Raw genomic sequence first — 27,744 nt, forward strand, 5'->3', positions numbered from 1 at the left:
GGCAATAAGAGGCAGAACTATGATTCAAACCCAGATCCTCTAACACTTGTATTGGGTGTAAGTGAACATTAAATCCCACAGTACAGCTATCTTCAAGACTTAACAGAATCACTGGGACCTTAAAGATCATAAAGCCCCTACTTTCATGGGCGAGGAAGTCAGAGCCTGGAGAGTGCCCTGCCTCAAGGTCAAATAGCTAGCAAAACTCATAATGAAACTAAAGTCTTTTGATTCTGTGTCTGGTGCTTTCTTGTAAAAACATGGGACAAATTCAACAAATTATGTCACTTGTGGAAACAATCAACTCTGAAATGACTAAGTCGTTTCCCTATAAATTAAGTAGAACACAGAATTATAAATAATGATATTAACAATTCATCTTAGCTGTAAACACTTTTCACATTATCTTTTTTGTAACATTCGGTAAGAAAGTATTATAAGATCATGGAGGTATAGCTGGAAGGGACCTTAGAGGTGGTGAATACTCCAACCTCCATTTTACAAAGAGAAGTGACTACCTCAAGTTTATACAGTTAATAAATACCCAAACTGGGATTTGGACTCATTTTCACTGACAACAAATCCAGCACCCTTTTCAAGGAACAACACTTTTTTTCCTTTGTGGAGAAATTCTACACTTGTGTGGAGAAACACAGATCCAACAGCAAGTCAACATATTCTTTTAGATGCTATAGCAAATTTCCTACATGTTTGATGTGGTTGTCATTGGAATAGTGATTCATTCATTCATTCATTCATTCATTCATTCATTCATCCATTCATTCATAAAACAAACACTTAACTCAGTACTTTTTAAGTGCAATGATTCCCTAATAGCCATGATTTAGAGGCAGTCTTAGCTGTTGCCTTCTAATGTTTCATCTAGGGTAGATTCTAGTTTCAGTTTAATGTACTTTTTTATGATCTTTCATCTTTCCCTTTCTTTGCCTTATTTTCCCCCTACAATTTTAGGCCACATATATACCAGCTACATTTCCGTAAGAACAAAATTACAACAGAAATAAAAAATGATCCATCAACTACTGAAACAGTTTAATCACACTGGCATAAAATAGAGTTAAGTCTGTGTTTGCCTTAAAGTCCAACTTTTAGCCTTCAGAACTTGGCAATGCTCCTTACTATTCAGGAATAAGAGTGCTTTCTTTAAAAAAAAAAGTACTGTGAAACTACTGAATGCAATATAAAATTCTAAATAACAAAGATGAGGCAACTCTTCGGTACTTTATGTTTCCAACGATAATTATTCAAGTTTTGGATCTTTATAGACTTGCCTCAGGAATGAGCTCGAGCTAGTGGAATGTTTAATGGAGCTCTTCAAAGACAGTGTTTGAAAAGGGTAGAGGTATTTCCAAGAATCAAGAGTCATCGCTGATCCTATCATTCTGCAATACCTTAAACATTTGAGATTTTGTTGGCATAGACAGTCCCCTTCAGCAATGCAGATTGTGAGCCCTTTATAACTTAAGAAATGGTCTTTGAGAAAATGATCACACTGAAACCAACTTGGTGGCAAACCTCTCTAAATTCAAATGAGAGATATGTCCTTGGACATACAGCCTCATACTTGAAGCCTGTCTATGATCCACTAGCATGAGCCTATGAATCCTTAAATCATTTCCACGTCACAATGAGCTATCAGAGGACTTTGGTGAATACTGTTAGAATGCACTTTAAATTATTCTGATTGATTCTGATTCAAAGGAGCTTGAAGAAGTTCTATTTAGGTATGAACTGTGGATAAAAAATGCATTTTGTTTTCTTGAAAGAGGGGAAACCATGCTATTTCACATTTCTCATGTAGAATGTTAGATTATTACTGGGTAAAATCACATTGGTCTATATGGCCCTGCTCTGAGGAGTAAAAAGACCTAATTCCTACATAAATAATTGCTTGAAATCCCAGTGATAATTTCCTCCCCCAGATTTTTATGCTCATATAATACCCCTGGGAGAACATACATATTGTACTAATCTCTTCAGAGGTCATATGACTTTCTGGAATGGGAGATCTTTATCATCTTTTCTCCATAAATAAAGTTGTTTTTTTTTCTTCTGGAGATTATCAGTTCAAAATAGATTCTGCTGAGACTTTTGGAGGCATGAAACATGACTGCATTCTGATGTGTGTTGCCTAGAGCAAAGAAAATAGCCACCACGGATTCAGATGAACACAGAGGTGTCAATGGATCGCTTTCCCCAGTTGAGAAATAATTTGGGGTTGCAATCTCTACTATCTATAGTGTTTTTCCTTTTAGGGCTAAATAAATTTGGGAATTGAATGAAGTACTGCTTAAAGAATCACCCTGAAATTCCATTTTATCTTGTATTGAATCAGCTGAGGAATTAAAGAAATACCTTAAAGTCCTCCAAAGGAAGAAGGCTTGAAACAGCAGGAATTCATTGTCTTTGGCTACAACTATTTCTAAAGGGAACCCTGGAACAGCTTCTTTGTGGAGAAGGATTCTAGAAATATTTTCTGAGCCTAGAAGCAATAAAGAACAAAAATGGGTGTTTGTTACATCTATATCCAGTTTGCGTTTCCCTACCCTAACATCTATGAGGGGACTGGTCCATGCCTCAGGCTTTGTTATTGTGCCAAATAGTCTTTAAGGACTCTCCAAGCAACTTTGTACAATAAACAAACAAACCAAAAAAAACTCAATTAAAGTAACTCTTAATACTAGCTTAAGTTGGGGAAACTCAGCTACCAGGTTCTTATTAAATACTACAAACACTCATATATAATAGCATACGTGAGCACGTACTAGTTCCCTGTTCTTTAAAACTTTAGATCATATATGCAAGGCACCTCTAGTTCCTCTCTTCTCAGTAAACATATTTCTGAGATGTAGAGTTCATTTAGCTTCTCTAGTTTTTTTAAGAAGGAAGCCATCAGCTATCAAATTTCCGAACACTAACACTTGGTATTTTTATAGTGCTTTTCTTTCAGGAGACTCAGATATTCCCTGGATAGTACTTTCCCAACTTCATAATGGGGAAAGCAAAGCAAAGCAACGGTAATGAATAGTAATAAGATCATACAGAACTCCCCAGTCTTCTTAAGTCCAAAGCCACAATACTAGACTGCAGTACAAGAATGTATATTCAACTGCTATTTGGTGATTCAGAAGAGAGAAATTTTAACTGTGGATGATCCAGGCCTTCTATTTTTCTTGTTTTGGGTTATTTCATTGCTAACTAGCATAACCACTCAGAGAAGGCAAAAAACCTTATAAAGCTGGAATACAGCATTGTTCAACTACTAATTCCTGTGTCTCACATTAGTTTTATTACCTCACTGAATGGTATGGCCATCTTCTAGACAGCTAGAACAATGAGAAAGCCCTTTTTTTTAAATTTAATTTTTATTTTTTTATGGTTTTTTTTCCATATGCTTTTGAGTTGAAGATTTTTCTCCCTTCCCCCCCCCCTCCCCAAGACGGCACACAATCTGACATAGGCTTTACATTTACATACCCATTAAACATATTTTCACATTAGTGAAGTTGTAAGTAACAATTAAAACCAATAGGAGGAACCATCAGAGAGATGAAACAAAACTCAACAGAAGGTAAAAATAAGTGATAGTGATTGGACTTCCATAGTTCTTTCTTTGGATGTGGACAGCATTTTCCATCCCGAGGCCTCTGGAGATGTCTTAGATCCTCGTAATGCTGAGAAGGGTTCAGTTTAACATTCTTAGTCATTGCATAACGTGGCTGTTGTTGTGTACAAAGTCCTCTGGGTTCTGCTCACTTCACTCAGCATCAGACCATATAAGTCTTTCCAGGTTTTTCTGAAGTCAGCATGTTCATCATTTCTTATAGCACAATAGTATTCCATTACATTCATATACCACAACTTGCTCAGCCATTCCCCAATTGATGGGCATCCTCTCAATTTCCAATTCTTTGCCACCACAAAAAGAGCTGCTATGAATATTTTTGTACATGTGGGTCCTTTTCCCATTTGTTTGATCTCTTTGGGATATAGCCCTAGAGGTGCTATTGCTGGATCAAAGGGTATGCACATTTTTGTAGCCCTTTGGGCATAGTTCCAAATTGTTCTCCAAAATGGCTGGATCATTTCGCAACTCCACCAACAATGTATTAGCATTCCAATTTTCCCACATCCTCTCCAACATCTATAATTTTCCTGTTTTGTCATGTTGGCCAATCTGATAGGTATGATGTGGTACCTCAGAGTTGTTTTGATTTGCATAAGAAAGCCCTTTTGATCACCAATTATTTTAAAATGCATATTGTATTATTTTCCACTTTAATGAGCAATATCTTAAATACTTTTACCTATGTGTTGATTTTTACATGCTTTCCTTGATTTCCCTAGTTTAGAAATAATTCCTCCATCAACACATCTGTGTTTGAACTCTCTTGTTTTCAAGTTTACATTACATTTACTTGTATACCTGATGCACGCCTCTTCTAGATTGTATGCTCCTTAAGAGCTGGGACTATGCTATTTTTTCCAACTGTGCAGCCCCAATATTAGGAGACAGCATAGTACAAAGGCATGAACAGTGGCTCTGAAGTCAGATGACTTGGGTTTAAATTCTGCATCTGATTCTTACTACCTGTGAGACCTTAAGTAAATCATTGAGACCTGGACCTCAGTTTAATTATATGGAAAAGTTCTAGATCTATGATGGAACAATGTTGAATTGCATTTGAAGGAAATATAGCTTAAACGTAAGTTCTGACAAAAGGTACGACTTAGTGATCCAGTTTCTACTGATCTAGTAGTTTTGGTTTGATCCATGTGACAGGCTTTTTTTTTTTTTGTTATCCTAACAGTGGAGAGTTGTGTGTAATTCTTCCTGAATTACATATTATTCCTATGGAGAATTCTGGCCTACATTTCTGGATATGATAAGCAATCCTAAGGATCACTGATAGCCTGCTGATAGAACATGAGTTGGTAATCCTATGTAAAAAATATGCCCGTGGATGTCATGCAGGACTACATGCGGGAATATATCAATGTAGTCCTAGGAAGTTACAAGGCATATACAAATGTTAAAGAACTGGGTTGGAGAGGAGGGTAATTCCCAGTTGGGGCCCATGAAGCTTCCCCAGATCTCTTTGTGCACTTTGAATAGGCTCTCATTACTAGCATTATCTCTGGCTACAGATTTCAATTGTACAGCTATCTCCCGACTTTAGTCTTTGGCTACAATGTGACGTCTAGGGCTTTCTCTGTTATAAGGAAACAGCCCACCTCCAGTCTAATCTTCTGATGTTTGTATCCTTACCACTTCAGTGACTACTTCTTATGAATATAAATTGTTAGCATTACCACTTTGTAAGAAACATAGTCTTCCTATAAGCTCCCAATCCCAGTGCTGACTGGCACAGAAGCCTTGCTCTATTCCACTTCTGACCTCGGTTGGTTTGCCCCACCTCAGGTATCCTATCTCTGGCACCACTCCTTTCCACCCCTGGGCCGGGCTAACCCTACATATGCCAGACTTCGCGCCTGGATATCCAACTGGATTTCAGCCTCCTGCATATAAGATGGATCTGGCAATCCGTCAAGTCTCAGGTTCCCCAGTGGCAGGGATTTTAGGTGTGTACCGCCAGACCAAGTCTACTTTTCAGAAACCCAAGATTCCTACTTTTTAAAACATTAGGTTTTACTTTTAAACCTCTTTTACAAGATAAGAGAAAGAAAACAAAGAAGGAAGTTGGACTGGCTCAGTAATCTTTTCATACTTACTGTTTTGGCTCTGGTAACATCTTGTCCTTTTTATAACGCCTTTTCTCTATGGTTTCTTAGGTATGTTTACTGATTTCAATAAAGCATACTGTGAAGTTAAGCTTCATTTTCAGATACAGTTCATGCAGTCTCTCCCTGATGATGGACTCTCCTGGACTTGGATAAGCCACATAGTCATCTAATGAATGGGAAAATTAAGAGTCTGCCAAGTTGCACTCACGGTGCATACAGCACCTTAAAAGCTAAATATATCAGGCTTCACCTAAGCTAGCCAATTGTCTGTAGCCTGTCCAGGACCATAAGACCTGTGATAAAACTTGCTACTAGAAAACCTAAGGAGACAGCTTATCTGCTTTACTCTATCTCCATACTTGGTTCTATGATCACAATGTCTGTTTAAATATGACCTATTTGATACTGAGTCAGAAGAATGTCGGCATAATTGTAGGCAAGAGGTTGTTGTATGATTAAGATGACATTTTCCCAAATAAAGCTATGTAAGGGAAATTGCTGTACATGGAAAGAGAACAAGAATCCTATAAAAATCCCCTAATCTGAGAATGGGAATTCCCAGGATGAGGGTTTGTGTGTTTAAATCTCACTGAGCCATGGAAACTGAACCACTGTAGCTGGAATTTTCAAATTCTTTCACTTGTACATGTTTCATTATCCTTTACTCAACCCTCCCCCCCTTATATATTTTTCTCATCACAACATTCCCCTACTCAGAATTTCTTTCAGCATTTATATTAATGTTCACAGTTTAAAGTAAAGGTTTCAAAAACGTTCCCTGGAATTGTTCTTTGTTACAGTCAGATACAGAAGCAGCCACATTCACTTTACATTTATTTATACATTTTGTATGCTTTCTCCAAGGAATTTTGGCCTTTGTCTTTATTTTTTCCCATTCAATTATATCTACTATAGGAAACAGAAAATAGCCACTGCTGATTTCTTTCTTTCTTTCTTCTTTTGTCCTGGACCTGTGATTTAATCCATATGGGAGAATCCCAAATGTAAAAACTCCTTCTATACTTGTGGATCAGCAAAGTAGCTAGGACATTAACAGGTTAAGTGACTTGCACATTGTATCCCTCTGGCTCTGTCTCACACACACACACACACACACAGACACACACACACACAGACACACACACACACAGACACACACACACACAGACACACACACACACCCCCTACTATGTGTTAGGGGTAAAACTTGAGCCCAGATCTTCCTGACTCCAAGGCTGGCCCCTCTATCCATTATTTACTTTGCATTTCTTTGTCACAGATAAGACTATAATCATAATATCATTAGAAGGTAAAAAAAAATTAACAAAAACCCTTTAAAAAACAGTTTTTAGCTAGCATTTATACAGTGCTTTAAAGTTTAAAAAGAGCTTTAGAAATATTATCTCATTTTATCCTCATAACAACCTTGGGACATAAAGTGCTATTATTATCTCCGTTTTATATATGAGGAACCTGAAGCAGACAAAGGTTAAGTGATTTACCCAGGGTCACACAGCTTATAAGTGTATCTGAGGGTGCATTTGAACTCAGGTCTTCCTGACTCTGGGTGCAATGCTCTATCTACTGCACCATCTACCTGCTTCCTTTAACTAGTCTTTAGCATACTCTCTAGTGTGATCTTTCAGTGTCAGGACTCAAGACATCTACCCAACTTAATAAAAGGGAATAAAGAATAATCTGTTTCTTCTATGCTTTGGGTTCTATTCACAAATTCAATTTTATTATTAATTTGTAGTGAACCATAGAATATATTATGTAGGGATTACAGCTTTATAAAAAAGAGTACTTTAAAACCACAATTTTATGAAATTCAAAAAAAGAGATATTATTATAGCAGCAAGAAAGCAGGAATAAATATAAATGCATAAGTTTTTATGTAGCTGTATGGTTTAGCTCACGGGCACTTTGGCATGTATATATAGTAACAACCCACTTATCTGGAAGGTCAGGCTTCTGGTAATCCCAACCCTTTGGAATAGGGCCATGTATCCAAAAGAAGAACTCTGTTCATTTGAAATAGATGTACTTTATTCCAAAGCCCTGAGGATCTTACTCATAGCCTATGTACTCTTATTTAACATACAATTCTTAACCAGCTTTTAAAAAAAAGATCTGCTTTTTCTGTCCTTACAGAGTGAGGAAGCAAAGGTAAGAAGTAAAAACTTGAAATCAAATGTCAAGACAAAAAAACAAACACAATAACAATACTGCTTTCTCAACTGTGTGATTCTTGTTGCTATACAATATACAAGTGCACAATAAGACGCAGCAATAACTTCTTCAGGGTCTCACCTATATGTACTGGGTGACCCATCAGATGAATGATGCTGTATAATATTTTTATCAGTAACATGAATGAAAGTATGGAGGGAAAAGATATCAAATTTTCTGACAACACAGCTGGAAAGGATAGCTAACAGGCTCGATGGCAGTTTAACTAGATCATCTCTGGGGTACTTTTCAATTCTAAGAGTTTGTGAGCTTATCAGACTTGTGCCTTATGAAGAAGAATAATCTTTAGGGAAAAAAGTCTTTCCCATGATTGATGAAAACTGAAATTAGACTGCTCAGTCATCAAAAATGCTATGGCCTTAAAGTACCCTAAATCCTAAGTATATTTCCCAAAGGATAAGCCTTATCATTAAAAGTGAGGACTCCCTGAATTGTTTTAAATAGTGGCCTGGTATGCATGGCACTGGCCATGCTTTCCCATCAGGGAAACAAATAACATCTATTTCTGTTCCCAAACTGCCAAATTAAGTGTAGCATGTGCATAGTGCCTCTCACAGTGCTTGGCAAATAGCAGGCACTTAGTAAATACTTTGGTATTGATTGATATGTGAACCAGCTGAGAATCCTTTCAAGAATCCTTGTGTCCTGCTTCATAATTCGACCGCAAAATCAAGGTCAGAACTTCTATGTACATCCTCTGTTGGACTGGTACATGAAATATGGAATGCAGTATTAAGGTTACATGGCCTCAGTGGCTTATGTTGTGAATTCTCCATTGCCACCATGCAATTCCTGGGAACTCCAGATACAGTACAGGACAGTATAGAAATGGTCAGGGATAATGTTTTCTCATAAGGTAAGATAGAAGATGTGAAATAGGTTATATTTCAAAAGAAAAGTGATAAATCTGGTTGACCTTTCCTGACATCAGGCTATGGTTAATTTAAAAATGTGTGAATGATTTCTTTTTGAAATATGGTTATAAATTGGGTAGAATGACCTGAAATTTTGCTAAGGGAAGTCTTGTTAATTTCAGACTCAACGCATCCAAAACAGAATTCACTCACAATGGCAAAACTGAGTAGTCTCACAGCCAACCTACGGCTTGAAATCTTGGGGTCATTTTTGACTCATCCTTTTCTCCATATCCAGTCACCAATTTCATTTTTGGTTCAAATTATATTTTAAATTCTTCCCTGTCTTTTCATCCCCACTGTCCTTATTCTATTTAGATTCTTATCAATAAGCCTCACACTTACATTACTGCAATAGCCTTCTATTTGAGCTCTGTGATCCTAATCTTTCCACCTTCCAAAATACCCTGAATATTGCTGCCAAACGAATTTTCTTGAAAAATCCTTTCCTGAAAAACTTTCAGTGGCTCTCTATTTTCTGCTAAACCAATTTCTTCACTGGTAAAATGAGGATAATAACATTTGTACTACCCAAGCATAAAGTTCTCAGGAAACTACTCTGTTTGTCGTAGAACAATATATATAATTGCAAATTATTATTTAAAAAAAACTCCCTGTTTGGTTTCTAAGCCCTTTATAAACTTATCAATCAATAAGTACTAAAAGTCTCCTATGTGCCAGGTTCTGTGCTAGGGTGTGGGTGGTACCTGGAAGGTGAAACAAATAGAATGAATGAAATAATCCCTACTTACAATGTGCTTACATTTGAATGGGGGTAGAAAAGAGATATGTGTAGTTATATGTGTATATATATGTGTATATATATACACATATATGTGTGTATACACATATACATGCACACATACATACATATAAACACATATGTGTGTGCACACATATACACACAAATACATGTAAACACATATCTATTATTTTTATATATATATATATATATATATATATATATATATATATATATATATACACACACACACACATAATGTGAAGAATAAATTTAAATAAATACAAAGCAGTTAAATATAAAGTAAACTGAGAGGAAGGACACTAACAGGGGGATCAGGAAAGGTTTCATGTAGAAGGTGGTGCTTGAGCTAGGCTTTCAGGGAAGAAAGGAATTCAGTGAGGTGGAGGTAAGGAGGGAGTTCACTCCAGGAATGGGGGATTGCCAGTGTTGCATGTGAGAAGATAGATCATTGAGTGTGAGGAGGAAGAATTATTCAGTAAAGCTAGAAAGATAAGTGGGACAAGGTTATGAAGAGCTTTAAGAGCTAAACAGAGAAATTTATATTTGATTCTAGAGGCAATGGGATGCTGCTGGAGTTTGCTGAGTAGGGGAGTGGTATGGTCAACTCTGTGCTTCAGGAAAACGACTCACTTTAGTATCAGTATGGAGGATGGACTGAAGTGGGGAAAAACCTGAAACAGACCAATTAGGAGGCCACTGAACTATGTGAATAGAGTGAAGGGGTAGGATGCAAGAGTTGTTGAGAAAATAGGAAGAGTAATATTTGGCAAATGATCAAATATATGGAGTGAGGGAGAATGAGTACTTGAGGATACCACTAAGTTTATGAACCTGGAAGACAAGAATTATGGTGATGCCTTTGACAGAGAGAAAGAAGTAAAGCTATTTACCAATATTTTCTGTTACATATCAATCAATCAATTAACCAACAAACATTCATTAAGCACCTATTACTGGGATTATGAAGACAAAACAAATGAAACTGTATTTCTCATGGTGTTTGCCTTTGATTGCCATGCCTTCTCTTCTCCCTTCTGCTTATTTGAATCCTAAGCAATTCCAAAGTACAGTTTGAAGTCTTGCCCAACTACTTTGGCCCCCACTGATTTCCCTGAATTCCTACAGCACTCATTCTCTGTAACACATGATTAGCCTCTTAGATATTCTGTTACTGTTCATCGTTTTATATGTGTTAAGTTTTATGTTCTCATCTGTATTGTAAACTCTGAAGGAACTGTATTTTACGCTTAGGATCACAGGCTCCTAGAATTGGAAGATCATTTAATCTGACCTCTCCCCTAGTGCAAGATGTTTTTTTCTTCTATCTGTTTAACGCAGTACTAAGTACATAGTAGCATCTTAATAAATTCTTCTTGAAAACTGCTTAAAATTTTCTTTTTATTCATATGAATAACATGAGAACTGTAATAAATGAGCATTGTAAATAATAAATGTTTGTTGAAATGAATTACCTGAATTGATTTTGACAGTGATATTTTAAAAGTTTAGGTCAATTAATTAAGAGAAGGAGCATGGTATAGTAGATAGAAAGCTGCCCTCTGAGTCAGAAAGATCCTAGTTCAAATTCTGCCATTAATATATACTGTCAATGAAATTCTAGATAGATTACTTAACCTCTCTGACATCTCTCTTGAGACTCAAGTTACAGAGAAGATGCTAATCTGTACTCAAAATTCCAGATTATCAATGAAGCCTGGAATGTTTGGGAGGTTGAGGCTGTAATCACTGACCTGCAGGGAATTTCTTATTAACAGTCTGCATCAAATACAATTGAAGTTGCTTACATGCAAAAAATGGTAGAAGAGCTTTCTATTACTAAGAATGTAAGCTCCTTGAGGGTAGAGATTGTTTTATTCTTTACATTTATATCTCCTGTGCCTAGCACATTTCTTGGCACATAATGGCACTTAATAAATGTGATGCAATCATAGGTACTATCTATCTAGGTACTATCATAGAAGGCATTTTACATATCACTGTAATATTTTATTTTCAACAATCTTATAGGCACATTTGAATGGATAAGTTCTGATATGTCTTTAAAAACAAGGATCTCAGATTGAAATCAGAGGCCATGTAGTCAATAACATTAATTTATAATCCTATTTCTTGGCTTAAAGAAGAAACAAACAGCAATCAATTACATAAAAATCACCAATAAATGCTTTAAACCTGGGCAGGCTCAAACCAATCCATTTCATAGAATTAAAACTCAATAGGGAAGAAGGTGAAGACAAGCCCTTTAGAATAGGAAGGGTCTAGGTGGGGAGAAGTCCAGGTGGTGTGAGGAGTAACTGCAAAGTTTCAGTTCTGAAGACCTGAATAAAAAGCCAAAAACTAAACCAACTGTAATATCCTGATCAAGGGTCTTTGGGGGGAAAATGGTGGAATCCTTGCTTGAAGGGGGAAAAAAAAAAGGTTCCACAACCTTTCCTGAAGGGAATGTCTCTTAATAACCTTCATTAACTTGTGTTTAGTTGCCTGAGAGTTGTCTCTCATCCAAAAAAAAGTTGAACACTGCCCCAATAGAGTATGTGTTTATTTAAGCTTGTTGGAAAAACATTCCTATCATTTCAAGAATGACTAAATATTTTTCATTCACATACTTGGCATTCCAGACTATGTTTTCCCGCCTCTGTTGATTAAATGAAAATTAGCAGCCCAAGTCTGAACTTTGAGATTCACTTACTGAGGACATGTACTTAGCAGGGAAATTATGAGGCTCACAGTAATAATTCCTTTATAGGCATGGGATGTGGAAACTAGAGGAAGTAAACAACAAACTACACCCTTCCACATACACTTCATTAGGCTTGGTCCTCATCAGCTAGGACTGGACTTCATAAAATCAGAAGGGGAATTTTCTCAAGAGAGCATTTTAGAATTAATCTCTAACCAAGTCCAGGTTTGGCCATACCAGAATTTAGAATTTAGGGCAATGTCAGATAATCTTCCTTTTCATTTATGTAGGCTGTAGGCTAGAATAGGGGTCTTACGAGAAATCAAGTAATAACAACTATACTCTTTTCATGGAGAGTTACATGGGGGCATAGAATAATCAAGTCATCTATCATTAAAACTTCTCTGTGAGACTACACCACCTCCCCAAACTTTAAATCGATTTTTGCTTAAATACAAACCATTAGTCACATATAATTACCACAGGCATAAATGGAAACCAGAACCAAGTATCTGAAATGGGTATAGGACAATTTTGTCACATGGCTGTAAAATCCACAAGTCTATAATGCAAAAGTTTCAGCACAGAAAGCCTTATCTTCACATGCTATATGTGTGTACATATATGTATATATTTTTTGGTAGTCCATTTCTTCAGTTACTCTACATAACCAGAGAAATTCATGAAAAGTTTCCAAGATCTGAGTTAAAGCCTTTCCCCACATGGTCATTTACTATGCATTTGTTACTCCATATATAGCCTTATTTGGACAAACAATAAAAAAAAAAGACTGATTCTGTGCTTCAGTTACCTTTTATGGAATTGGAGAAATGGAACTAGTTGCCAGTATACTTAGAGTTAAGGGATGAAAACAAATACTATGAATATTTTATTATTGGTGCCTTACTAATAATAGCAGTGTGTCCAGCACTGCCACAGCATACACGGATTTAGTTTTAACCCTTGTCCTCTACTGGGGCATTAAAAATTTGTGACACTGTAGTTCTTTTGACATCATTGACCCCTTGGGGTCAGCAAAACTATGCTAGACTCCTCTGCATACAATAAGAAGCTTAATTATTTGGGACCCTGCTCACTAGGCCAGAAGTATGTATGTATGTATGTATATGTGTGTGTGCATGCATACACACACACACTTTTTTTAATCAAGGAATCCTACCCAGATTTATATGCCTGGTACAGGTTTTTCTGGCAGTCTAAAATAAATCTCACTCTTGATTCAAACAATGACATCAACATTGATGGGGATAAAATATTGAGCAAGGATTTTTTTTCACCATACTCTTAAAAGGGCTTGACTTATCCCTTAAAATTGAGATGGCAGCATGGGGAGAGCTGTATGACTGGCAGTTCCTACCAATTTATTTATTTATTTTTTTGGTTAGGCAATGGGGTTAAGTGACTTGCCCAGGGTATTATGTGTCTGAGGGCAGATTTGAACTCAGGTCCTCCTCCAGGGCTGGTGCTTTATCCACTGTGCCACCTAGATGCCCCTCCCACTAATTTTTAGAGAAGTACATTATAGCATCATGCTCAGGTATGTGATTGGCTTAACGCAGCATCTTAATACATGGGCTTTACCATATCCAATCAGAACAACACATTCCTAAAAAGTAAAACAAAACAAAACAAAAAACCATACTATCTAACAAAGTCTCCAAAGGTGATTGCAATCATTAATCCCTATAGATACAAATCTGACCAAAAAAGGAGGGGTAGTAAAGATGACAGAATAGCCTCTAGTCATAAAAATTATAAAGAATTCCCACTTAATGATATGCTGGACACCTCAGCTTTATCTGCTACTGGCAGAATGGCCAAAAAAGTTAGCAGTGGCATGAGGTATGAAATACTAACTTAGCAAGGAACAGTAAGGCTGGACTACATGGCCTTTAAAGTTATTTCCAATGCAAAATCTATGATCCCCTGATCCTGGGCATCATAAAAACCTTTAGAAGCCAGTCATACCCTGCTAAGGAAGTCCTGAACTGATATACTCAGCTATTGGAAATCAGTCAAAAGTTTTCATGGATCTGCTCCAGTGGGCCACACAGCAACACGGATGATAGCAGCATTCTGGCACTGTCTTCAATGATACCTGGATCATGATACTATGGAGCGCTACTGTCCTATGGGGTGCCACCCTTTTCTACTGCCAGCGAACTCCAGGGAGTGGCTCACTGCCATTTCCTACACATTTTTTTTCTGTTGCTACCATCATTTCTGTTTCCCAAGTTTCCCACGACCCAACCTATAATATCTGAACTTAGGCAACATACGAGAGGACATATCTGTGTTTCATATCCCTTCCTCTGTTCCCTGGAAATGGAACTTCTAACTTTTTCAAGTGTTTAATGCATGAATCAAAACAAAGGGGAAGTTGACAAGCTTACAATGGTTTGAACACTGAATTCCAGTCTAGGGAAATAAAACTCATTCTGCATAGCTCCTTCTTCCTTCCTGACTACCCCTCTCCTGCCAGATCTTGTCCTCAAATGCTTCTTGAGTTCCTGTTCAATCTAACTAATGGCTTTAACTTAAAAAAAAAAAAGCAACCTGCAGATCTCTTTGCATAGGAAAGCGGGACCTTTAGGAAGCTGCTTTTCTCCTACAGCTCCCCCCAACACTGAGCCCCTTACCCTACATATTCTAGACTCATATTGTGAGCTTCAGATCTATAAGCCTTCATTTTAGACTCATATTTTTGGAGTTTGTGGGCTCTCTTACCCTTTTCTTCCAAATGAAAACATCTCTCTTTGGCCTTTCAATCACTCTTCCTCCTCTTCAACCTTCTGTCTGCCTCACTGTCCTTCTGATAATCTCCGTGCTCCAGAGCTTAGAAATTCTTTCTAATTCATCCTTGATCTATTCTTTCTAACTACATTTGGGTTATATCCTAAAGCAAAATTCCAAGACTATAGGAGCTGGCTCTGTTTTGAGTGGTTACATTGCTTTCTACACCTATTGCTTCAGATTGGCCTCAGCCCTACGGTCTTGCAACCAGGGACAGAGCCTTTCTGGTTGCTCACTGAACCTAACTTTCCTCTCATACTTATGATCTCTGGTTCTGACCTCATGGCCCTTTACTGCCTGTAACTTGTCTGTCATTAACTGAGCTGAGAAGACCGACTCTCCTTCAGGTCAAAAGACATCAACCATGCAAATAATCAATAAGCATTTATGTGCCAGTCATGGAGCTAGGTGCCAGGTATCTAAAGATAAAATAGCCCCTGTCCTAGAGGAACTTACATTCAATTAGTAGAGATGACATTTACACGTATAAATACCAACAAAAGACATGCAAAATAAATACACTGTCATTTATGGAGGAGGAACTAGAAGTGAAGGGGCATCAGGAAAGGTTTCATGTAGATGGCAGACCTTGAATGGCAGTGTCACGAGACATATATCCTTGCTCTCATCTCTTGGAGCCCTCCATTTGACAGAACTCAACATGACCCATATGGTTCATGCACCATGCCCTTTCAACAAACATTCTGATTTCACAAACATTTATTAAGGATCTACGACATTCCAGGGAAGTGTTCACTCATTTCTCAAATAGGCAACTTACATTAACAGAGCCTTCTCCTCACCCAAGGGAGCAGGGCAAGGCATGAAGAGACCTTTCCTCCCTAGGACGTCATCAAAGAATGCAATGGCAAACTACCTGTCTATACACAAGAATCCCTAGAGTGTCCCAAGGCTGTGTTGGTTAATACGTATATGAAACAAATGGACAAAACTGTTCCATACCATTGGTTTCTTTACCAGCAATGCTTGGAAATACCTAGTATCTGCTTCATTTAAAAGCCCAAAGAAGTAATGTCTATGTTATTCACTATCTGTCTAAAACACAATCTTGAAAAGTCCATGGGACGCAGACTTGATCTTGAAAAGATAATAATGACAGTGACTGAAGGCTCCTTCAAGCAGAACCTATTAGTATCACATCACATTGTCTCTGTTAGAGTACAGAATTTGTAACAGTACAGAAATGGAATAAATACTTCCTCATGTAGATCTCTCACTGAAAGTGAATTCTGAGGGAGCCCACAACATTCCCCACTACACTGTGAGAAAACCACAGTTTTCTTGAAAAGTCATTTGCACATGAAAGTACTATAACTCATTCTATTTTTGATTGCCACCTAGGGCAGCAGCTGCAGAATGCAACAGAACCCAATTCATAGAAAGAGCAACAAAATCAAGACTGTACCACCCATCACTACATTCCAACACTTCCCCTCAATCCAACAAAATGTGAAATTAAAAACGTGTGCCATTTCCCCCCAGCCCTAAGTGACACAGCTCTCAGGTCTGGAAAAAACAAACAAACAAACAAACCCACAACACCCCAATAATAATAGCTGCTGTTTTGTTATATGAAATAGTTTATATATGTTATCCTATTTGGGCCTCACAAGAACCATGTGAGTTATATGATACATATATTCTTATTCCCATTTAACAAATGGAGCAACTGGGGCCTCCTTTCAGAGAGATTAAATTATTTGACCGTGGTTACACCAATAGTGGGCATATGAGATGCAACATTCAAACCCACTTCGGTCCCCACTTCATATCCAGAATGCTTCCCACAACACTGGGCTGCCTCCTGTTTGTTCAATTTGTACCTTATATCCTAGCTTATATCTACAATAACAAGTAGGGGCAGCCCTGGGCCTGGAGTCAGGAATACATGAGTTCAACCCTGGCCTCAGACACTTACTAGTTGTATGACCCAGAAAAAGTCATTTAACCACTGTTTGTTTCAGTTTCCTCAGCTGTAAAATAGAGATCAAAATAGCACCTACCTCCCAGGGTAGTTGTGAGGATCTAATGAGATAATATTTGTAAAGCACTTAGCACAGTGCCTGACACACAGTAGGCAATATATAAATGCTAACTCTTATTCCCAAATCAAATACGTTAAAAATTGCAGGGAAGAACTTGTTTGGTTGATAGGCAAGGGCTACTCACTCTAGGCCATGAAACTTAAAATGAAGTGAGACATCAAGAGAGGATGAAAAATGTTATGTATTGAATTACTTTCATCAAAAAAACTTTGTTCTAGATCTTTTGTTTTTCCAGATGAATTTTGTTATTGCTTTTTCTAGCTCTATAAAATAATTATTTGGTAGTTTCATTGATATGGCACTGAATAGTAAAATAATTTAGGTAGGATTGTCATTTTTATTATATTAGCTCGGCCTACCCATGAGCACCTGATATTCTTCCAATTGTTTAGATCTGACTTTATTTGTGTGAAAAGTGTTTTGTAATTGTGTTCATATAGTTCCTGAGTTTGTTTTGGCAGGTAGATTCCCCAAAAATTTATAATGTCTACAGTAACTTTAAATGGAATTTCTCTTTCTATCTCTTGCTGTTGAGCTTTGTTAGTAGAATACAGAAATGCTAATTTCTGTGGGTTTTATTTTATATCCTGCAACTTTGCTAAATTTGTTCATTATTTCAAGTAATTTCTTAATTGATTCTCTAAATATACCATATCATCTGCAAAGAGTAATAACCTTGTTTCTTCTTTGCCTATTCTAATTCCTTCAATTTCTTTTTCTTCTTTAATTGCTAAAGCTAACATTTCTAGTACAATGCTGAATAACAGTGTGGGACAATGATATCCTTGTTTCACCCCCGATCTTACTGGAAATGCTTCTGGCTTGTCCCCATTACATATAATGCTTGCTGATGGTTTTAGATAGATGCTACTTATCATTTTTAGGAAGACTCCAATTATTCCTGTGCTGTCTAGTGTTTTTAATATGAATGAGCATTGTATTTTGTTAAATGCCTTTTCTGCATCTATTGAGATAATCTATGATTTCTGTTAGTTTTGTTGTTGATATGGTCAATTATGCTGATTGTTTTCCTAATACTGAACCAGCCCTGCATTCCTAATATAAATGCTACCTGGTCATAACGTACTATCCTCGAGATAAGTTGCTGTAATCTCTTTGCTAATATTTTATTTAAAATTTTTGCATCTATATTCATTAGGGAAATTGGTCTATAATTTTCTTTCTCTGTTTTGGCTCTTCCTAGTTTAGGTATCAGCGTCATATTTGTATCATAAAAAGAATTTGGTAGCCCTCTTTCTTCATCTATTTTCCCAAATAGTTTATGTAGTACTGGAATTAGTTGTTCTTTAAATGTTTGATAGAATTCACTTGTAAATCCATCTGGCCCTGGAGGTTTTTTCTTAGGGAGTTCATTGATGGCTTGTTCAATTTCTTTTTCCGAAATGAAGTTGATCAAGTATTTTGTTTCCTCTTCTGTTAATTTGGGCAATTTATATTTTTGTAAATATTCATCCATTTCACTAAGATTGTCAAATTTATTGGCATATAGTTGGACAAAATAGCTCCTAGTTGCTTCTATTTCCTCTTCACAGGTGGTGAATTCACCCTTTTCATTTTTGATGCTGGTAATTTGGTTTTCTTCTTTCTTTTTTTTTTAATCAAATTAACCAAAAGTTTATCTATTTTGCTGGTTTGTTTTCATAAAATCAGCTGTTATTTTATTCATTAGTTCAACAGATTTCTTAATTTCAATTTTATTAATCTCTCCTTTGGTTTTTAGAATTTCTAATTTGGTATTTAATTGGGGATTTTTAATTTGTTCTTTTTCTAGCTTTTTTAGTTGCATGCCCAATTCACTGATCTCTTTTTTCTCTATTTTATTCATATAAGCATTTAGAGATAACAAGGGAATTAATGAAAAGAAACGCAAGGGAAGGAGGGCTAGCTGTACCAGATCTTAAATTGTATTATAAAGCAGCAATCATCAAAACTACTTGGTACTGGTTAAGAAATAGAGTGGTGGATCAGTGGAATAGCAAGACACAATAGTTAATGGCAATAGCAATCTACTATTTGATAAATCCAAAGACTCCAGCTTCTGGGATAAGAAATCACTACTTAACAAAAACTGCTGGGAAAACTGGAGAATAGTATGGCAGAAACTGGGCACAAAACAACATCTTACACCCTACACCAAGATAAAGTCAAAATGGGTACATGAATTAGATATAAAGACTGATACTATAAGGAAACTAGGAGAGCAAGGAATAGTTTACCTATCAAATCTTTGGAGAAGGGAAGAATTTATGACCAAACAAGAGATAGAGAACATTATGAAATGCAAAATGGATAATTTTGATTACATTAAATTGCAAAATTTTTGCCCAAACAAAGCCAATGCAACCAAGATTAGCAGGGAAGCAGAAAACTGGGAAAGAAATTTTATAATCAGTATCTCTGATAAAGGCCTCATTTCTAAAATACATAGAGAACTGAGTGAAATTTATAAGGATACAAGTCATTCCCACTTGATAAATGGTCAAAGGATATGAACAGGCAGTTTTCAGAGGAAGAAACTAAAGCTATCTACAATCTTATGAAAAAATGCTCTAAATCACTTTTGATTAGAGAAATGCAAACCAAAATGACTCTGAGGTACCACATCACACCTATCAGATTGGCTAACATGAGAACAGGACAATGATAAATGATGGAGAAGATGTGGGAAAATTAGAACACTAATGCATTGTTGATGGAGTTATGAACTGATCCAACCATTCTGGAGAATAATTTGGAACTATGCCCAAAGGCTATAAAATTGTGTATACTCTTTGACCCAGCAATACCACTTCTACGTCTATATTGCGAAGAGATCATAAAAATGGGAAAAGGACCCACAAATACAAAAATATTTATAGCAGTTCTTTTTGTGATGGCCAAGAACTGGAAACTGAGGAGTAGCTAGGTGGCACAGTGGATGGAGATCTGGCCTTGGAGTCAGAAGGACCTGAGTTCATATATAGCCTCAGACACTAGCTGTGTGACCGTGGGCAAGCCATTTAACCCCAATTGCCTCACCCAAAAAAAGCAAAAGAAAAAGAATTGGAAACTGAAGGGATCCCCATCAATTTGGGAATGGCTGAACAAGTTGTGGAATATGAATGTAATGGAATACTATTGTGCTATAAGAAATGGTGGGCAGGGGGACTTCAGAGAAACCTGGAAAGACTTACATGAACTGATGCTGAGTGAAGTGAGCAGAACCAGGAGAACAACGTACACAATAACAGTCATATTATGTGATAACTGACTTTGATTGACTTGGCTCTTCTCAGCAATGCAAGGATATAAGACAACTCCAAAAGACTCAAGATGGAAAATGCTATCCACATCCAGAAAGGGAATTACAGAGTCTGAATGCAAATGGAAGCATACTATTTGCTCTCCTTTTCTTTTGTTGTTTTGTTTTATTGCTTCATTCTTGTGATTCCTTCCACCAGTTCTAACTCTTCTCTACATCATGACTAATGGGAAAATATACTTAATATGAAAGTATAACTAGAGCCTATATCAGATTGCACATCATCTTGGGGAGGGCTGAGGAGAAGGAGGGGGAGAAAATTTAAAATTCAAAATCTTATGGAAGTGAATGTTGAAAACAAAAAATAAATAAATTATCAAAAAAAGAAAAAAAAACTTTGTGCATTCCACATGCATCTTTAACCAAAAATTTTCCCAAAGGATACCTGTCTCTTATGTTTATTTAACTATTAAACGAAGAAATCCTTAGTAGAAATGGCCTCCTACCTGCTATGGCTCCTCTTGACATACAGTGTTTGTTAGGGCAGTATTAATATTTATAATTTCACAATAACTTGTTATTTAGGGCAAATGATTGTGAATCCAACTTTGTAATAAAAATGGTATTTTCCATGGGATGAGGTACTGCATTGACAGTGGAGGTATGTGCACAAAATCTTATAAAAATAAGGATATAAAATAGCAACATAGGAAAGCTAAGGGATATATTGCTATCTTTTGGCAAGTTGAGAAGATTAAATGAAGGGCTTCAATCCTTGAACCCCAGAATTCTGCGGTGAAAAAAAATGCTGGAAAGTGAACTGCATAGCAGTTTAGAAGTCATATTTAGGAGTCACAAGACAATGGTATCTACTTTTATGTCTCTATGTGGTCATTTCAGTCCATGCCAACAAAAGGTCTGTGATCCTAGACCAAGGACACTTAAAATAACTTAACAGTATTTATTAAGCAGGGATAATTTGCACAAGCTTAGTTTTTTATTTGTTTTTTAATAAGCTTGGTTTTAAAGGTCCAGTACAAGACTAACTAAAGATGTTTGGGCATGTTCTTCTAAGCATGGCATTCTTAACTTGAGATGTGTACTTTGAAAAAAATCAAAATTTTATAACATGTTTCAATATAATTTCATTTCCTTTCTAATCTTGTGAATTTTGTTTTATGTATTTAAATACATTGTTGTGAGAAGGGTTCCTCTATTGGCTCTTTTGCCAGAGCGCCAAAAGTGTCCATGACACATAAAAAGTTAAGAATTCTTATTCTATATGCAATCCAGAGAAGCTTAAGATAGACCATTAGTTCTGAATTGTGGAACATGTTTCAAAAGGTAAAATCATAACTCCAAGCAATTCACATTCTAGTGACTTCTATGGCTATTACCCTTTTGTTGACCAGAGGTCCAAAACAGAGGTCAAGATACTTCAGCCTGAAAAGGTAGTGATATAGATAAGTCTGAATTCAGAGCCTTTTGAATCTTTGGTTTATCTAACCAAGAAGGCAGGAATTCACCCAATAAGAGGTTTTGTTATAGATAAGTCCACTTCCTACATATGCTTCAGTAATCTTAAGCAGACATATATTACATGCAAGCATTCTATCTCTCCTTAATGGAAAATAATACATATGCTCTATATAATTCCTAGATAAAAGTTTACAGCTATCAGAAAATAAATTTTTTAACAATCCTAATGAACAAGTTAAAAGAGGAGAAGAGAGAAAAAGAAACAAAATAAAATAATACAATTTATTTTAAGTTAGGTCCTCTAATCTGCACACCTGGATAGGATATTGACACTAACTTTGTATGACTTAATCATGAGAGTACTTAAGAGTCCATCTAAAGAACACTTATGTACTTGTGAATTGAGTATGCTGTCAAGTAACAGTCCAGATTTTTTTTAAGATCCTAAAAGAAAAAGAAGAACGTTCTCTTCAGTAATAGTCCAGGTATTACTCAAAGAATTCTGTGCTATCACTTAAAAGGATTGTATATTTAATTATAACAAAACACAGGTTGTTAATATACAATATTGATGATGCAAGAAGTAAACATAGAAAGCATCTAAAACCAAAAGCTTTCCTAATCAAACTTCAGTGAGATCTTTTCATATGACTTTGGACCTTGATTAAACCCTGAGTCCATGTAATAGGATGTGTTAACAGTTGCTATGCAATTGTTCCCAGAGTATTTTGTCACATGCATTAAATATGACTAAACAGTATATTTGTTCTCTGACCTCCTCCCTAAAGTAGACCACTCCCTGTATACTGAAATACTGCTTTTCTTTCCCTTTCCTATATATATCTTGTGTCCTCTCTTTTGTTGAACTGAAGTCATTTGTAAATCATAGTTAGACATATTGTGAATGACTTCAGTAATGATCCTTTCAAAGGCATATTGTCAGTTTTCTTGAATTTCATCAGCTCAGCACTATAATTAATTAGAGGTTAACATTAAACTTTAATGGATAAATTGATATGTGGCTCATATGAAACCCACTACTCATCTGAATATAAGACAAGTGGTGAATAAGCTCACATTATCCCTTAATTCTTTTTAATGTCAATCTTAAAGTCATAGAAAAGATCTTATGAGTTCTCCCACCAAGAATTACGCTAAATACATTATAAGAGACTCTAAAAGCCAATCCATCCTCTATTTGGGATTGCATGTCAATTCTGTTTTTCTAATACACAGGTCTGGCCTACATGCACACACACACACACACACACACACACACACACACACACACACACACACACACAGAACCTATCGCTCCCCTCCCCCATGCTTTGCTTTGCACCATCACTGCTGCTTCTTTTAATTTCCCTAGCTTCCTTCAAGACACAGCTTAAATTGGGGCAGCTAGGTGGCACAGTGGATAGAGCACCGGCCTTGAAGTCAGGAGGACCTGAATTCAAATCTGGCCTCAGACCAAACACTTCACACTTACTAGCTGTATGACCCTGGGCAAGTCACTTAACCCCAATTGCCTAAAAGCAAAAAAAAAAAAAAGAAAGAAAAAGACAGTTTAAATCGTACCTTCTGCAGGGAGTCTCTCCTGGTCACCCTTAGCTATTAGAGCTGTTTTTTGCCTTTCTTTGTCTCCCCAGCACTTGGCCCAATAGCTGGCAGATAGTAACTGCTTGACACAGGAGGTTTGTTGACTGATTGAGGAAGAAATGATTCTGACTTACACTAGATAGGAAATAGGGCTGGAGAAAGGTGCCCAGAACTGAGTCAGAAGAAGTAAATCTGTGGTTGCCCAACCATTTTCTAAAATAAACTTCTCTCTCCTTATTAATAGAGGAGAAAAAGTTCTAAATAAACAGTCAGAATTTTGGGAGTGCGGTTCCTATGTGTTTTTGTCTCCCCATATTAGAATGTAAGGTCCTTGAAGGCAAGGACTAGCTTTACTTTCGTTTTTATATCCTTAGTGCTTAGCATACAGTATGGCACACAGTAAGCATTTAATAACTATTTTTTCATTCATTCAGCAATTTAAATGGATACTGATAAAAACTGGCTGGAGAAAGAACTTTTTTGTTTTCTCACAGGTACTTGTTTCATGTCAGTTATTAAACTCCAACCATCCTTCCCAAGCCCTAATTTTTAATTCCTTCTCTACTTACCCAGATGCATAAGTGCAAGACATCAAACTCCAAAGCACTTTGCTCATTCCACTTCCCTTTTGGTGACAAAAGGAGTCTTCTTCTTGGTGTATCTCCTTGCCTCTGACTTCTCTTAGAATCCAGAGCTAAGGAGGGGTCTCCTTTGTAGATATATGTGGCTTCTATCATTTAAATACTGTTTCAAGATTAATAGATTCAATAGATTTTTTTTCACTAATTAATCAGGTTCCTGGATTTTAATTCCAGGAGTAGCTATTAGGGAGGCCATTGGAGAGTGTATCCATTATCTCATAGCATGAAGTTTTGTTACCATTTTATGCAACTCCAACGCTTCATTAAGGTCTCGTTGATATTTATTTTCAAGTATAGGAGGTATGTGTGTGCATGGGGGGTGGTAATTTATAGGAAATTAGTCTAAAATCTGCAAGTTATGGAATGTGGCAGCTTGTGTGTTTCAAAGTTAGTTATGAGGAAAGGCATGGTTTTAATAGAACCACAAAGACCCAGAGCTTAAGTATCCTAAATGATATTTAAGACCATGGTAGGTACAACCCCTTAAAGTAGTGGTTCCTAAATTAATTTGGTATTAAAATAAATTTCAGTAAAAATTCTTTCCATAAATCCATCATCATCATGATTATTACCATCAGAGCACTTTAAAGTTTGAAAATCAGTTTTATATCTGGTATCTCTTTTAGATCTCCTTAATGACCCTATGAGACAGGTCCTAACAGTATTATTAGCCCTATTTTTCAGGTGAGGTCACTGAAGCTAAGGAAGATTAAACGTCTTGGGATAGAAAAGAGGGGTCAGAGAAATTCTGGAGCAAAACAGAGGAAATTAAGACCGTTCTTATACTGAAAGATGATTTCCCATGAGTATTTTTTATGTATGTATAATTTTTTATTCACTATTCTAGAGCAGGGGTTCTTAACTTGGGAGTCCCAGACCCTTGAGAAATAAATGGATCAATTTCAGAAAAGTCTGTGAACTTGGATGCGAAAAAATTGTATCTCTTATTTTCACTAACCTCTAACTGAAATTTCCTTCAATTACAAATGTAGGCAACACACATTATTCTGACAGGAGGTCCATAGGCTTTATCAGACCGCCAATGGAGTCCACGGCACAGTAAATGGTTAAGAGGGAAAATCTTGCTAGCACTGAAATTCCTTCACAGACCAGATCTTGGAACACCAGAAATTCATGGGGCATATTTGAGGAAAGGCTCCCTGAGAGGTTAATTAAGTCAACCAGGTGACCTCTGGTTTGTAAAGCCTAGGTTTGACTTCTCAGTTCCCTTTTCTCTCTAAAGCTATGATCTTAAGACTTGGGGAGGAATAGAGACTTTTTGTAAGGCATACTCTATTGAAATGCAATTCTGAAATGATTTGTTAGAATCTTAATAAGCACAAAAATTTTGTAAGATATACCATCTTAAACACAAATTGATTTTTATCCTTTTAAGTTCATTTTGTTTTACAGACAAACTCTCTCTTCAACCTACCAAGAAATCTATATACGTGTAAAATCTCACACTAGGAAAGGAAAGGAAAACTAGGTGTTGCCAGAACAAAAGTGTAAGATATCTTTTCCAGGAGGTGTCAGGGTTAAAGAGAGGAACAGAAGGACATAGGCCTTTTTACAACTGGAAATGATGTCCAACTGAGGCAAATTAAGCAGTAACTGATGTAGCCACACCCACTTTCTTGGGGTCCAAGGTGGGAAGGGTGCTTAGAGCTAAAGGTTCATTCTACGTGGAACAGCCTCTGTGGTCTTTGAAATTCCTTCTCAAAGCTGGCAAAAGTACAACTCCCCTCCTATGATTTCAAATGTGATGCATGGAACACAGTTACACTTATGAATTATCATTTCATCTCTTCTCATTCTCCTCCCTGATATGCTTCTGACTCTTCCAGACTTCACCATCGAGACTCAACTGCCTTTTAACTCTGCATCTTCCCTTGGTGCAGGGGGCCTTCTCACCCTGGAACATCCTTCTGCTATGCTGGCCCCTTTCTTTCCTCAGCAAGTTCCTTCTTGGTCCTCTATTTGGAGAATGGGCACAGGCTAGCCATGCTTCTCTTCCCTGCTGTGTTTCTCATTTCCTTAGGCAGGTACCGTTCCCCTTTCTCCCCATCTGCCCTGCTTTTCAAGCCCCTTTTATGCGTTGTCTTCCCCATGGGTGTGTGAGTTTCTTGAGGGAAAATATTATTTTTCTTTTTTGCTTCTATTTCTACCACCAGCACTTAGCGCAGTGTCTAACACATATTAACCCTTTTACATCATGAAATCCCAAGGTAAGCATGTACAATAGACCAAACTGTTCTAAGGGCTTATTTAATATCATTTACAGCACTGTTTAAGTTGATTTGTTCTGACTGTCTAAATGAGGCTAATTTATAACCAGTAAAAGCATGAAACGAATGTCATACAAGAAGGAAAAAATAAAACCACATACAAAAACCCAAGGCAGAAATTTAAAGGTCTTTTATCTAGGATGGCCAAGTGGTGAGAAGACCTTTCCCTTCCATCCCCTCTCCTCTTCCTGGTTCATCCCAGAACCCATCCAAAATTCCTGAATGCTCACACAGCTTGGTTGAGATGGGAGTCACCACTTCAGTATCTTCCCCAGGGAAAATACTGCACGATTTCCTAAAGACAATGAAATTATTCTCTCCTTGGATTCAGTTCTGGACCCAAATAATTGTCCATTAATAGCACCCTGTCCTCCTACCCTATTTAGGATAGGGTCACTAAGTCCTGGCAAATTGATTACCTCCAAATTTGGGATATCACCAGGCCTTACCATCTGCCCTGTTACTATATCCTAAGGTTCTCTAGGCCTCATCCCTTTGCCTTGTCCCTCCACCCTGCAGAGCCCTAAAACTGGCACTATCACATGACCTGCTGAGATAGCCCAAAGACACCTGAGGCTTGACAAGTCTCTCCTGAAGTAGAACCCTTAGGACTTCCAGGACTTTTCATCCATCCTGCAGCTATACCTTCTTTTACTTGATGCAGTGCTCAATTAGAATGTGAGCTTCTTGACAGCACTTTATTAGTTGCATCCCCAGGACTTAGCATATAGTTCTTGTCATAAAATAAGTGCTTAATAAATGCTTTTTTAATTCATCCATCCATCCACAAGGACTTTAGAGAGAAACTGTATAAAATCCACAGTTTACCTTCACACACTGGGCAACATTCTCCAGGCACTTTAACAGGGTTCATGCAGCTTTGTCCACAGGCCGTTGCAACACAATGTGGTTCTCCATTAATACACTGGCAGAACGTGCAGTCATCCTCTCTCCAGCGGTCTCCATGTGCTCGGATCTGACCACTAGCAAAGCAGCCAGCAGGATTGTTAAAGGGATACACTGGATCTAAATCAAAGCATGAGTTCTGAGTGAGATCAAGGGTAATTCTAAATGTAGTTTGTTTGTACCTAGAAATAGCTTTTTTTAGGCAGCAAAATCTAGTCAATTGGAGTACTTTTCCAACTGTGCTGAGCAGGAGTTCAAAGTTGTATGAGTCTCTTAACAGTTCCTG

General features: G+C 37.0%; 1 protein-coding gene across 3 annotated transcripts in view; it reads right to left on the bottom strand.

The window, feature by feature from the left end:
- The window catches only part of CRIM1 (cysteine rich transmembrane BMP regulator 1), a 249,518-nt gene that overhangs the window by 65,236 nt on the left and 156,538 nt on the right, over window positions 1–27,744 (bottom strand). For all 3 annotated transcript variants that reach the window (XM_020992653.2, XM_020992654.2, XM_020992652.2), the window contains one exon: window positions 27,381–27,578. In XM_020992653.2, the coding sequence (XP_020848312.1) occupies window positions 27,381–27,578 (198 nt within the window). The remainder of the gene's footprint in view (window positions 1–27,380; window positions 27,579–27,744) is intronic.

This window comes from Phascolarctos cinereus, unplaced genomic scaffold (genome assembly GCF_003287225.1).
Source record: "Phascolarctos cinereus isolate Bilbo 61053 unplaced genomic scaffold, phaCin_HiC Scaffold_2;HRSCAF=192, whole genome shotgun sequence".
NCBI lineage: Eukaryota > Metazoa > Chordata > Mammalia > Diprotodontia > Phascolarctidae > Phascolarctos > Phascolarctos cinereus.